Source organism: Oratosquilla oratoria, chromosome 24 (genome assembly GCF_046742065.1).
Source record: "Oratosquilla oratoria isolate Oo_2021 chromosome 24, ASM4674206v1, whole genome shotgun sequence".
NCBI lineage: Eukaryota > Metazoa > Arthropoda > Malacostraca > Stomatopoda > Squillidae > Oratosquilla > Oratosquilla oratoria.
In genome coordinates, this window is record NC_134800.1 from 17,472,351 (window position 1) to 17,487,109 (window position 14,759).

At 38.2% G+C, this 14,759-nt stretch overlaps 2 protein-coding genes across 2 annotated transcripts; both read left to right on the forward strand.

The window, feature by feature from the left end:
• The first annotated feature begins 7,803 nt into the window (after positions 1-7,803).
• On the forward strand, positions 7,804-8,975 carry LOC143038223 (uncharacterized). Its single transcript, XM_076207233.1, has one exon. It carries the CDS (start codon positions 7,837-7,839, stop codon positions 8,668-8,670), a length of 834 nt encoding a protein of 277 aa, XP_076063348.1. The 5' UTR covers positions 7,804-7,836; the 3' UTR covers positions 8,671-8,975.
• Positions 8,976-11,386: 2,411 nt separating this feature from the next.
• Positions 11,387-12,586, forward strand: LOC143038224 (uncharacterized). The gene has a single exon (XM_076207234.1). The coding sequence runs from the start codon at positions 11,542-11,544 to the stop codon at positions 12,343-12,345; it is 804 nt and encodes a 267-aa protein (XP_076063349.1). The 5' UTR covers positions 11,387-11,541; the 3' UTR covers positions 12,346-12,586.
• Positions 12,587-14,759: the final 2,173 nt, after the last annotated feature.

A 14,759-nucleotide genomic window follows, 5' to 3' on the forward strand; every position in this document is an offset into this window, starting at 1 on the left:
CCAGTATCTACTTGTAATCGTGTGATCACGTTTTTTCCACAGTTGGTGTCATAGCCATCCCACTTAGAAGATGTGCTCTTACATTCAGAAGATGGACATTGCTAATCACTGGTCAGTTGTAGTATATTGACGATGACCAGATTTATAAAGAGAGGAATATCCTCGTGGAAACAAACAAAGAAACAAAAACACACACAAGCAAACAAACAAACAAAATTATAGCATACCTAATGATACCCAGGAGTAGACAACTTGGATAGATTTCTATCTTCGTTCGAATTGTTACTGTCCTACACGAAAGACTACTATCTAAACTCGATTTACATGGGGAATGAGGTAATCTGGTAAACTGGATTATTACTGCTTGAACAATCATAAACAGGAACATAAACGGATATATATTTCAGGCGCGGTTCCTAATGGTTCAGTTCTATGGCCACTTTTGCTTCTTACGTTCATGACACTGACGGTGATGATACTAAGCTATGTGCAATAGCAAATGATCGCTAGAATCAATTGGATATTTAAGGATATTTGGAGAAAGTAATGAGATTGATCTGAAGCGTAATGTTATGTATACAAGTAAAAGAATATTTAGTATATATACACACTATTTGAAAAAAGATAAACTAGATAGATGATAAAAAAAAACCTTTGGTTTAATTATCATTAATGACCTTTAAAGATATAATCATTGTATTTCTTCCTTGGAGAAGACATGCAGGACGCTGGGATTAGCAGTGACATCACATACTTGCTTCAAAAACACGGAGGTGCTTGGTCAATCTTCGCCTCTTTTTTTTTTTTTTTTTTTTTTTTTTTTTTTTACGAGTCAGTGGAAGGAAAACACATAATCTGTGTTACCAACCGTATATCTGCAATTCTAATTATATCACAGCTGATGACCTTATTGATAAGAAAGACATGGCAAGACAGACCGAAATCGATTGGTGTTCAGTAAGAAGTTGCTATGATCGTTACTTGGGCATTTCACTGGCCTTTCACTCGGCCTTTCACTGGGTCGATGGCAGCCCTATGAAGATGGGCACGCCTTTCTGGGGACACTGGAACGACTTCAAAGCCCAGCAGCCCTATGATAATGTATCCGAGCTACATATATGCATGTATGATAAAGGCCTATACTTTCTCCATAGCTGTAGCCATGATATGCCACCTATATGTCAGAGGAAGTGAGGTCAGTCAATAAACAAATTCCTTGATCTTTGTAACTGATTCTATCACGCTAACAATCTGAGACAACAGCCTAGAGACTCTGTCTGTACCGAGTAGAGTCGTTATCTTGGATAGCAGTTTTGCGATCACTCTTTACATATTGAGATATCACATGACCTGAGGAAGTAAATAATAAACAGACGTTCGTCGTGACTCTCTGGCTTTTCATTTAGGAGTTTATCCACACCAAATAAAGGCTATGAACACAGGAAATATATCTTTGCTTTATTTCTGTCTTTCGTATTAATATTACTCACAGTGCTTCTTCTTCTTTTTTTAATTTAAAACTTTCCTTATCCTACTGACGTCATAGCCACCAAATTTTCTTTGTGCCCTATGGGGTTGCAGGTGGACATGCCGAACAATCACTTGTGTCTGCGTTAGTTTCGACATTCTGTAGATCAGAAGTACTCAAAATTTGAGATATCAGGAGGGGTATGATTACAGTGTTTTGGAAATATTGTTTTGATGAATAGTATGAATGAAATAAAAGCGTATTGAGTGGTAGGTTTGGACGTGTTTTTAATGTTTCCTGTTTAAAGACTTGTTACGGTCTTTAGAATATTCAAAATGTGCTACAGAATAATTGATGATGATACTAGCCAAGGTGACAACTTTGATGCTCCTTTCAGTTACACAAAACCTCCTCTAACACAGGAAAGCCACCTGTGGCCTCTTATCCTGTTGTCCCATATCATTACTAGAGCTTTTTGATAAGATATACGATCATGTCCTCTGCCAATGTGTTAACAGGTACGTAGAGAAGAACGATGTCCTTTAGAGACTGTCAGTTAGTTTTACATTCACATCGGGGTGATGAAGATGCTTTCTCACTGATGGTGTAGTGAGCCCAAAGACCGCTAGACGATCGCCGCGGGAACCAGTAACTACATAAGTAAACATAAAAGAATGAAGAGAACTTTACACGTGATGCAAAACATACTTGCCTGGACGTACAAATAGAAGCGGAAGAGATGTATCAAAACTTACGAGCAGAAATGCAGAAAGCAAAACCAACAGTACAAGCACGAAGACATTTCTTGATATGAACATCAGAAACATCTAAGTAAAGGGTCTTGACAATGTCCTTGCGAAGCACACTGGACAGCACCATGACCTAGACTACACACTTTCGCATTCAGGGATGGAGAGTTAAAGCTACGTTCGGCAGGGTAAAGCGTTTCGAACAGACCATGACAGCCTATAAAACGTGGGATTTATCCAGGACCCGCCAGGTAAAAAGATGGGATTCATTCGAACCTAATGACTTGTAGAAAAACAACTTGTCTGGAGAGGTTTGTAACGTTGGCCTCTCACACGCGATAAGTTAGATCAATTGAGTGTTCGTTGTAAACACACACACACACCGTATTTAAATGTACACACACACACACACACACACACACACACACACACACACACACACACACACACACACACACACACACACACACACACAAACACACACACACACACACACACACACACACACACACACACACACACACACACACACACACACACACACACACACATACATACATACATATATACATATACATATACATATACATATACATATACATATATATATATATATATATATATATATATATATATATATATATATATATATATATATATATATATATATATATATATATATACATATATACAAGCACCCGGACCTGGCTTCGCCAGGTGTGCTTAGCCTATGGCGTAGCTCGCTTCACTCGCTCTTCATTGGAGTACATATAATTTTTGCTATTTCGTAACATATTACAAAGGAGTCTTCAAAATCTCCCGAAGGAGTCTCTAGTCTCCAGAAGTAGTCGTCAAAGTCTCCCGACGTCAAATTCTCCCGTCGTGTGTCTCTCTCTCTCTTTCTCTCTTTCTTTCTCGTTAGGTCAATCATAAAGGCAATACATTTTTTTAATCGTTTATGTTATGTCACATAGGACCCGCGGAAATTCCACGGTTATTCAACTTTTAAGTATTACGAAGGAGTCTTCAAAATCTCCTAAAGGAGCCTTCAGTCTCCAAAAGGAGTCGTCAAAGTCTCCCGACGGTGTCGTCAAATTCTCTCGCTCTTTCTCTCTCTCTCTCCTTCTCTTTTTCGTTAGGTCAATTATTAAGGCAAAAAAGATTTTTGAATCGTTTATGTCATGTCACAATAAACATTTATAGACGTTTGAATACTGTTTATTTATTTGTGTATTTATTTATTTATCTCCTTATTTTCGTGAAGTTCTGTTAGGAGCTCAGAAAGCAACGCGACATGACGTCACACGTTAAGCTTTGAATAAATGGAAATTCCACGGGATTTACGAAAGAGTCTTCAAAATCTCCCGAGGGAGTCTTCAGTCTCCAAAAGGAGTCGTCAAAGTCTACTGACGTTGTCGTCAAATTCTCCCCTCGTCTCTCTTTCTCGTTAGGTCAATCATAAAGGCAATAGAATTTCGGAAGGTGGTCATAAAAACGCCAGGAAATTTTCAAAACTGAAAAACTTTATTTTTTTATGTATATAGATTCTCTTGGCAATATTTCGTAAAGATTCTCTTAGCAATATTTCGTAAAGATTCCCTTGGTAATATTTCGTAAAGATTTTCTTGTTAACATTTGGTAAAGATTCTCTTGGCAGTATTTCGTAAATATTTTCTCATTAATATTTCGTAAAGATTCTTTTGTCAGAATTCCGTAAAGATTCTCTTTTTCCTGTTAGCACCACTTTCTTTTTCCATGGTAATATTAGTGTTTCCGGTGATGACTCATTTCCGGGTTGGGCCTTCCGTAGGAGGTTGGAAGGTTTAGAGAGAAATATTTTTTTATGTTAGTGAAGTGGAGATTCTCTTGGCAATATTTCGTAAAGATTCTCTTAGCAACATTTGGTAAAGATTCTCTTGGCAATATTTCGTAAATATTTTCTCATTAATATTTCGTAAAGATTCTTTTATCAGAATTCCGTAATTCCGTTTTTATGTATATAGATTCTCTTGGCAATATTTCGTAAATATTCTCCTAGCGTGATTTCGTAAAGATTCTCTTGGTAATATTTCGTAAAGATTCTCTGAGTCTGAGTCAGATGTGTACCCGGGAGTTAGTGTTTCCGGTGATGACTCATTTCCGGAGTAGGAGGTTGGAAGGTTTAGAGAGAAATATTTTTTATGTATATCGATATATACCCATGTTGTTGTGTATAGTAACCGTATAAATCGTTTTCTTCCAGACCGTCCCCGCGCCAGATCACTGTTAAAACACTCACCCCGGTCCATGACCCCCTGTTACCTTTTGTTCGGGTCACGCACTTTCGTTCAGAAATTTTAGTTTTGACCATTTCCATTTTTATTTAATTAGATAGATTCTCTTGGCAATATTTCGTAAAGATTCTCTTAGCAATATTTTGTAAAGATTTTCTTGGTAATATTTCGTAAAGATTCTCTTGTTAACATTTGGTAAAGATTCTCTTGGCAATATTTCGTAAATATTTTCTCATTAATATTTCGTAAAGATTCTTTTGTCAGAATTCCGTAATTCCGTTTTTATGTATATAGATTCTCTTGGCAATATTTCGTAAAGATTCTCTTAGCAATATTTCGTAAAGATTCTTTTGGTAATATTTCGTAAAGATTCTCTTGTTAACATTTGGGAAAGATTCTCTTGGCAATATTTCGTAAATATTTTCTCATTAATATTCCGTCAAGATTATTTTGTCAGAATTCCGTAATTCCGTTTTATGACTCATTGCCGGACCTGGCTTCGCCATGTGTGCTTGGCCTACGGCGTAGCTCGCTTCGCTTCGCTTGGCAATATTTCGTAAAGATTCTCTTAGCAATATTTCGTAAAGATTCTCTTGGTAATATGTTGTAAAGATTCTCTTGTTAACATTTGGTAAAGATTCTCTTGGCAATATTTCATAAATATTTTCTCATTAATATTTCGTAAAGGTTCTTTTGTCAGAATTCCGTAAAGATTCTCTTTTTCTTGTTAGCACCACTTTCTTTTTCCATGGTAATATTATTAACGTATTAGAGAAATATTTTTTTATGTTAGTGGAGTGGAGATTCTCTTGGCGATATTTCGTAAAGATTCTCTTAGCAATATTTCGTAAAGATTCTCTTGGTAATATTTCGTAAAGATTCTCTTGTTAACATTTGGTAAAGATTCTCTTGGCAATATTTCGTAAATATTTTCTCATCAATATTTCGTAAAGATTCTTTTGTCAGAATTCCGTAATTCCGTTTTTATGTATATAGATTTTCTTGGCAATATTTCGTAAAGATTCTCTTAGCGTTATTTCGTAAAGATTCTCTTGGTAATATTTCGTAAAGTTTCTCTGAGTCTGAGTGAGATGTGTCCACGGGAGTTAGTGTTTCCGGTGATGACTTAATTCCGGAGTGTTAAAACACTCACCCCGGTCGATGACCCCCTGTTACCTTTTGTTCGGGTCAGGCACTTTCGTTCAGAAATTTTAGTTTTGACCATTTCCATTTTTATTTAATTAGATAATATATATATATATATATATATATATATATATATATATATAATACACACACACACACACACACACACACACACACACACACACACACAGCCATATACATGCATACATGGTACATGTCTGTTACGGGACGGGCTGGTTATGTGAAGAGACGTTACGTATAACGGATAAGTGCTTAAGAACCAGCTCACTTCTAGAAGCCACTGTAGGACTGAACTATCTGGTCAGGGCCTAGATAATTCGTAAGACTAGAAGTAAAGGTAACAAAGAAGATTCCAGGAAAGGAATATTAAACTAGCGATAAAACTAGTAAACGAAATTATTAATATCATGGAAAAATTTTTTACAGGCAATCAACACAAAAGAGAATGGGCAGGTGGGTCAATGGGACCGTTACATGATTATAAGAATATGGAAAGTATCGTTCAAATAAGAAACACAAGATACGTATACAATATGGTACTATCTAAGTACAAAGAGATCAGGAACATGCATCAAAATAAGTAATAAGTACAAATATAAGTATAAAGTAATGCAATGTATAAGACACGTAATGTAGGCAAAAAGGGTGATCACTTCACACCAATCGTCTCATGAGTCTAAACTTCTAGTTTTTATCAAGAGATCAATATGCGAGAAAATGACAAGGTGTGAGTGATTTCCACCGCTTATATACCATTGGACCGGAAGCGGGACACTTCCGGTGAAGGGTGCGGGTGAGCGCAAAGGGGGGAGGAGGGTAAGTTAACACACGTCAACATGGGTAGTTTTAAGACCCTCGACTCGCTTGAACAATCTACTTATTTAGTAACTGTCAAATCTGTGCGCTCCGAACTATTCAGGATTTCGCTTGTCTGTTTGTTCTACAAGAGTGCGCACCTTTCTCCGCACGTAGGCAAGATTACATATAGTGGACGGGCGTTACTACTTAACATTGTTACAATACATACATAGACAAGAAATATGAACATAGTTATGTAATACAAAGGAACACAATTCTATAACATAATTACACATATGACGTAATATCTAATATTACGTTACATGTCTTTATTCAAAAATTAGAAAATAGCCGCATTTTGAGAATGAGCTAATGAAAATTTTATATGTTAAGTAATTCGTAGATAAGTATTACTGCCACATTCACAAATCAATGTGAAGCACTTAAACTGAGATACAATCATAAACGCTAACTGTATTAGGTATAACACTGTTTTTAAATAGAATAAAAGGAAGTCTACCGAAAAAAAATCCAAGGAAATACCTCGCATCATATGGCTATCTTCAATAGTCACAATTGTGCATTATCATGGCGTCTAGTCTCCAGGAACGATATTCTTATATGCTCCCCACACAACACCAACAATCATGTCAGATCACAATAGGTACAATAATGAGTTAATACAGCCATGCCCAATAACAGTAACGAATCATTTGAACATTTCTCAAACGTTATATTGTGTTTTCTATATAAGATGAAAACTATGAAGATGCACTCTTTCAAAGACAAGCCTAACAAAAAGTTATGATAAATAGATTGACTTTCTTCCTGATGTTATATAAACATCTTTATCAAACTGATAAGCTGTTTGTTATCTGTCCTGAACGCAAGCATTAAACGCTTGCTTTGTACATGATCCAACTACGTCCTGTTTGATTACTCGACCTTTGGCTTGGTATCTCGAAATTGATTTTCTCTTTCCTCCTCCGTGGGAAGACATTATCAGTGACGGAGACTTTTTATCTAGACCCTGTCACATCTTATGACGTCATTGATTAGGAAAACATGACGCTACAAAACGAAATTAGTGTTGTGATCTGTGTTGAAATATATATTTTACTGCTCGTAGAAGAGCCATTCACCTTAAACCAGCAACCCCCAGCCGCTTCACTCACTCCACATAACTCTTTCTCAGATAGAACAGAAGAAAATCCGTAATCAAACCACCCACAGTGGTCTCCATCGTCATGTTCCTTATCTCTGATCCGGACATTAGTTTCTTCATTGTGGCATTTATAGACCACCCCGCCGTCCTCCCTCCCTCTCTCCTCTGAGTATAAAAGACGCTAGCGGCACCAGACGGACAACCAACAGTTCGGGCATGGTAACAGACGCTCCTTTCCTCTTGCCGGTACATCTTGATTATACTCGTAGATCCTCGACACCTACTGTTGCTGCCGGAATGGACCTTGCCAAATTACTCTTAGTTCTTCTCGCCTTCATGCACCCATCAATATCCACTGGAAATCCGCCTGTCACAGATGCCGACGTTGCCAGATTATCCGGTCTGCTTGAGGACCTTGCCTCTCGCTACGGGGATGTGAACGACAAAGTAACAACAAACCAGGTCACCATTCGGTCTGTCGAAGCCACATTGAATCGTCTCGTCAGCGACAATGCTCACTTGAAAGCGTCCGTCAGTCTCCTCGAGGAAGCCGCATCTCAAAAAGCCCAACTGCAAGACATAAGCCAACGACTCGCTGCGATGGAAGCCTCCAACTTTAAACCCAGAGAGCCCGACACCCTCTGCTCTCTCCCTTTCACGGAGGTGTTCGGTCGATGCGTGTACGCGGATTCGAGTAAGTCTGGAACGTGGGAAGAAATGCGGCAGCATTGCAGAACCATGGACTCCGATTTGGTCATCATTAAGTCAGCAGATTTCATGTGGCATTTGATTCGTCACCTACGCGAAACAGGTCAAGACAGGAGCAGCTATTGGGTGGGAGGTCATCGCAAAAGCCTAACAGCGACCTTCCAGTGGGTGGATGACAGCCCTATGAAGATGGGCACGCCTTTCTGGGGATACTTCAACGACTACAAACATCAGCAACCCTATGATGGTCATAACCAGCTATACGTCTGCATGTATGATAATGGCTTCTATTTCTTCCACAGCTGCTCTCATAAACAACCACCTATCTGCCAGAGAAAGTGAGATCAGTGAATGACTATTCTACTCCGGTTTCCACCAGTTGGTCGTCATCAACGTTCATCTGACTAGTCATCCCGCTGCAAGTCTTTTGTCGAAGCCAGAGAGAGTTATCCGAGGGAGCTTAAAACAACACCTCTAGCGCAGTTATCTGCACCAAGGAGATGGCTATAGGTGACAGTTTTGTAGACATTCAATATGTTCTGATGTGTTTCAAGACTTGAGGCAATAAATGTTGAATCCTTTATGATTAACGTAAGAGTATATCCAAAACCAATAAATTAAATCATCACAAGAAAAAATGATTGTCTAATTTCTGTTCTTCGTCTCCGCGATACCTGAGGTGATGCATTACTTTCAATATCTACTTGTATTCGAGTGATCACATTTTTTCACAGTTGGTATCATAGCCATCCAACATAAAATGTGCTCGTACACTTAAAAGACGGACATGGAAAATCACTGGTCAGTCGTAGTATGTTCACTATGGCCAAAATTATAAATAGAAGCATATCCTCGTGGAAACAAACAAACAAACAAACAAACAAACAAACACACACACACACACACACTCACACACACACACACACACACACACACACACACACACACACACACACACACACACGCACACACACACACACACGCACACACACACAAGCAAACAAAGAAACTGAAATAAAGCAAACCCAATAATACCCAGGAGTGGACAACTTGGATAAATTTCTATCTTTGTTCGAATTGTTACTGCCCCACACGAAAAACTCGATTTACATGGGAAATGAGATAATCTGGTAAACTGGATTAGAAACTGCTTGAACATTCATAAACAGTGCGCTATTCTGAATTGATTTATTTTTACCCAGAAATATATGCAGATCATCATGGTTCAATTCTATGGCCACTTTTGCTTTTTACATCCATGACACTGACGGTGATGATACTAAGCTATGTGCAATAGCAAATGATCGCTAGAATCAATTAGACATTTAAGGATATTTGGAGAAAGTAATAAAATTGATCTGAAGCGTGATGTTATGTATACAAGTAAAGGAATACTTAGTATACATACACATTATCAGAAATAATAAACGAAATAGATAATAAAAAGAACTTTAGTGTAATTATCATTAATGACCTTAAAAGATATAAGCATTGTATTTCTTCCTCGGAGAGAGCACACAGTAAACTGGGGTTGGTAAGGTTCATTTCTGGCTTCAAATGTCTCGCTAATATCAGCCAATTATAGAGGTCTTTGATCCGTCCATACTTGAAATGCACTATTTGTGTATTATCCTGAAATCTCACTAAAGATATTAATACATTGGAAAGAGTGCAGCGGGATATCACAAAACTCAAATTTAATATAAGAAACAAGGCATAAGAAAACCGCTTAAAATATTTAACTTGGTCGCTCAGAAAATAAAGAGGAGACGGAAGTGATACAAGTCTTTAAGGTTTGGAAGAGAATGACCAACACCAAAAGATGAAATATTTCCTCTGTATATAATAACAGGATTGCAATTAATGATCTAAAGGTGTCAGGACGTAAATTCAAATTCGAAGTAGAGAGAAACAAATTTGCCACCTGCTTCCTCAGAAAGCTTCTAGTTGTGGGAACTGAATATAATGCAGTTCAACGTTTTAAAATTCACTTGGATGAAAATCAAAGCATTCCATTTTTTATCCGACTACGTTATAGATCGATAGGTCCTCGCCAGATTCGTTATCTTTGGTGGTAATGAGATTCCACTAATTACAATTATAAACAAAGATATTATCCCTAAGTTCTCGCTCTTCCATTCTCTAAATATAGATTACACGAGCAATACCGGAAGGATGACCAAGAACTCAGCTACGATACTAAAGAAGGAAGATAGAATTCTGCGTCCGTATGGAGACCAACGGTTCCCTTGCTTTTCCTAGCAATACATCACAGCGATCCTCGAAGGTCTTCGACAGCTCTCACTCTTGTGGCCGGCATAATTCTTGCCAAAATTGTCTTTGTTCTTCCCAACCTGATATACTCATCAACGTGCACAGGGAATCCACTCGTCAATGATTCCAAATTTGCAAGATAATCCATCCTGATTGAGGAACTTGCCTTTCTGCAGGGGGGGGGGGATCTGCACGACATAGTAACAACATGAACAAACGACTCACTGCTGTGAACGCCTTGAACTCGTCTCAAGAGACTACATTCAGCGTCCAAGTGCATATTTGGGTAGGCGGTAACGGACAGTGACATCACCTGACAGTGAGGTGTTTGGTCAATCTTCGCCTTCATTTTTTTTTTTTTTTTTTTTTTTTATGAATCAGTGGAGGGAAGACATAATCCGTGACGCCAACTTCTTATCTGCAATTTCGATTATAACACGTCTGATGACCTTATTGATAAGAAAGACATGGCGAGATCAACCAAAATTATGTATTTGTTGGGATTGGTGTTCAGTAAGATTTTGCTATGGTCATTACTTAGGTATTCGCCCCAAATTAAATTCACCCAAGCATTACACAAAAATCTGCTTTAACTGTGCCTCTTCACGCACAACAGAACAAACTCGGAACTCTGATTCCTTGCTCCTCACCACTTCAACTAAAACCTTATCTTTCGCGTAGATAAGCCTTCAACAACATCTTTATCATAACAAGTATAGACCACCACATCACTCCCTCGTCCTCGCTCCCTCTCCATCTCCTCACAATATAAAGGAAGCTAACGACGCCGTATGGACAATCAACAAGTCGGCTACGGCAGTAGAATCAACAGACAAAATCTAGCCTCCGTACAGAGTCTCATTTCACCTCCTGCTTCTCCCTCCAATACATCTGGGTGATCCCAACAAACCTTTGTCACCTCTCACTCCAGCTGCCGACATGACTCTTGCCAAAATTCTCTTCGTTCTTCTCACCCTGATGAACCTATCATCGTATACTGCAAATCCGCTTGCCACGGAGACAGACGGTGCCAGATTATCTGGTTTGCTTGAGGACCTTGACTCGAGACTGGAGGATCTGCACGACAGAGTATCAACTAGCCAGGTCACCATCCGGTCATTAGAAGCCACAGTCAATCGTGTCGTCAGTGAAAATGCTCAGCTGAAAGCGTCCGTCAATCTCCTTGAGGAAACCGTTTCACAAAAAGCCCAACTGGATGATATGAGCAAACGACTCGCTGCGGTGGAAGCTTCGAGCACTGAACCCAGACAGCCCGATGCTGCGTCCAAGTGTGTTTCTGGCGAAGTGATAAAAGCTAAGGACACCGGCTGCTCGCATCCCTTCACGGAGGTGTTTGGTCGATGCGTATACACAGATCCGAACAAGTCTGGAGGGTGGGAGGAAATGCGGCAATACTGCAGAACCATGGATGCCGATCTTGCAGTCATTGACTCGGCAGACTTTCTCTGGCACCTCATCCGCCATATCCAAGAAACTGGCCAAGACAAGAACAGCTACTGGGTGGGAGGCCATCGCAAAAGCGGCACCTCAGCCTTCCACTGGGTCGATGGCAGCCCTATGAAGATGGGCACACCTTTCTGGGGATACTGGAACGACTTCCAAAGGCAGCAACCCTATGACAGCGTAACCGAAATACATATCTGTTTGTACGATAAAGGCTTGTACTTTCTTCACAGCTGCCCCATCAATTTTGTGCTACTACCCATCTGCCAGAGAAAGTGAGGTTAATGCATGGCCAAATTCTTAAGCATTGATCTCTTCATCGGCATCCATCTCACTTGGTTTCTCAATTCCAATCTGCTAAGGCCAATTATCCAAACCAAGGGTGCTCAATCAACTACCAGCGCAGCTATCTGCACCGTGGAGAGGGTTATTATATGTTACATTTTTTGCAACAATTATTTTTAAATTTATGTATCACTGGACTTTAGGAAGTAAATGCTATACAACTCCTCGTCACTAATTGGCTTTTCATTCATTATACCCACTCTTAATACAGGCAATGACCACGGGAAAATAACTGTCTTATTTCTACTCATCGTCTCCGCGGCACTCCAACTGTCCTACTGTTTCCAATCATTTCTTGCATCCAAAATCACAGACTTTCGTTCTATCGGTGTCGTATCCATTCCACTCAACAAGATCTGCTGATGGATGTAATGTTGGTTTGCAGTGACTTCGGGGAGACTTTAGTTTTGAAGACGAAAACTGTTCAATAATATTTGAAAAAAACAACAACAACTGTATTTGCATTGTAATTTGAAACTACTTCCCCATGAATAATACAAATGGAATATAATGTGTAAACTACACGGGTAGTATGACATTAAACCCGTTAAGTCGTAACTCTTCTTGGTAGTCTTGAAACTAATGATAATTTTGATAAATTGAAAAAAAAAACAATAATAAGATAGAATAAAGTACAGTAGGGTTCCGATTACCCAACTGTTCGCTATACGATTTTTTTTTCTTTCTTTTTTTGAATAGCGAGCTCTTTTTCTGAGGGGAATTAATTTTGTATGAAGTGACATTTCAATACCAAACCGCGAACAGACTAGCCATCCCAAACTGACTCGGCCCTCATAATGTACTCGATTTGTGTTACGGTTTTGGATCTTCGTAAAAAAAAAAAAAAAAAAAAAAAAAAAAAAAAAAAAAAAAAAAAAAAAAAAAAAAAAAAAAAAAAAAAAAAAAAAAAAAAAAAAAAAAAAAAAAAAAAAAAAAAAATCTTGTTTTGCTAAAATATTTTTCGTGAGATCTCTTGCTAAAAACAATTATAGATCGCCAATTGCTCACATAATGAACAATTTGTACTTACCGAACATGACTTCGAAACGTATTGTTTGCATATGACCACGGTCAACGATTCAACATTTTTCATATTTTCCTTTTCACTTGTACTCAATTTCTTTGTGTGGAATGTATAACATGCTCTACGTCAGTGCTTCTCAAACTGTCTGATGTGGCGGACCGGCATTTTTTTCAATGTGCTACATACCGGTAATATTTCGTAGTAATATTGATTTATACCTGAAATGATATATATATTGGATATAATAAAACTTGACAGCTTTTTATCTTTTATTCATTTTGTAAACATAATACAATATCAAAACATATAAAAAAAATAGTAAGTATATAACCATCATTTTATCAACACTGAAATAAACATTATATAACCTTAATCTTTATTAGTGTGAAAGGTGAGCCTGCTTCTTTGTCAGTTTATCCAGTCGTGGTTCAATTGAGGACAGTGCCACGCGCAATGGAGAATGAATATCTGTATTATTCCTGCACTTTGTCTTAATAACACTAATGGTAGAGAAGCCAATCTCGCAGAGGTATGTTGAAGGAAATGGGAGAAGAGTTTTCAGAACAATTTCACTAAGCTCAGGATATTCTGCTTTCGCTTTTATCCAAAATTAACCAAGTGATGTTGTAGTTTCGAAACTTCTCTTCAATCCTCCGTCAGCAGCCCTAGAATCTTATTTGCTTTCTCAGAGGCTGAAATACACTGCTTAGATGATTTGAGATCGTTACTGATGATTACGCCGAGATCCTTTTCACTTTCCACTTTTGTTAACGAATTTCCAAATAACTTATAATCGTACTTACTGTTATTTTTAGCTATGTGCATAGCCTTGCATTTACTTGTGTTAAATTTCATGAGCCACTTTCCAGACCATTGCTGTAGTTTATCTAAATCTCCTTGAATATCTAATTGGTTTAAGTGACCATTTGCCATTTCGCACAGCTTTGTATCATCAGCAAATTTGGAGACAACAGATTTCAGTCCGTGGTCTATATCATTTATATATACTATGAATAGAAGTGGCCCAAGAACGGAACCCTGAGGAACTCCAGTTGTAACATTTTTTCCATTTAGAAGTTTTGCCATTTAGAGCAACTGTTTTCGATCGTCCAACCAATTACTAGTCCAACTTAATAGGCTACCACTTATTCCGTGTGAAGCTAATTTAGTACGTAGTCTTTCGTGGGGAGCGATATCAAAAGCTTTTGCAAAGTCTAGATATATTAAATCTATGTTGTTTCTTTTGTTATGATTCGAGATGACTGTTGTAGAATTCGAGTAAGTTAGTCACGCAAGAACATTTCTCTCTGAATCCATTCTGCCT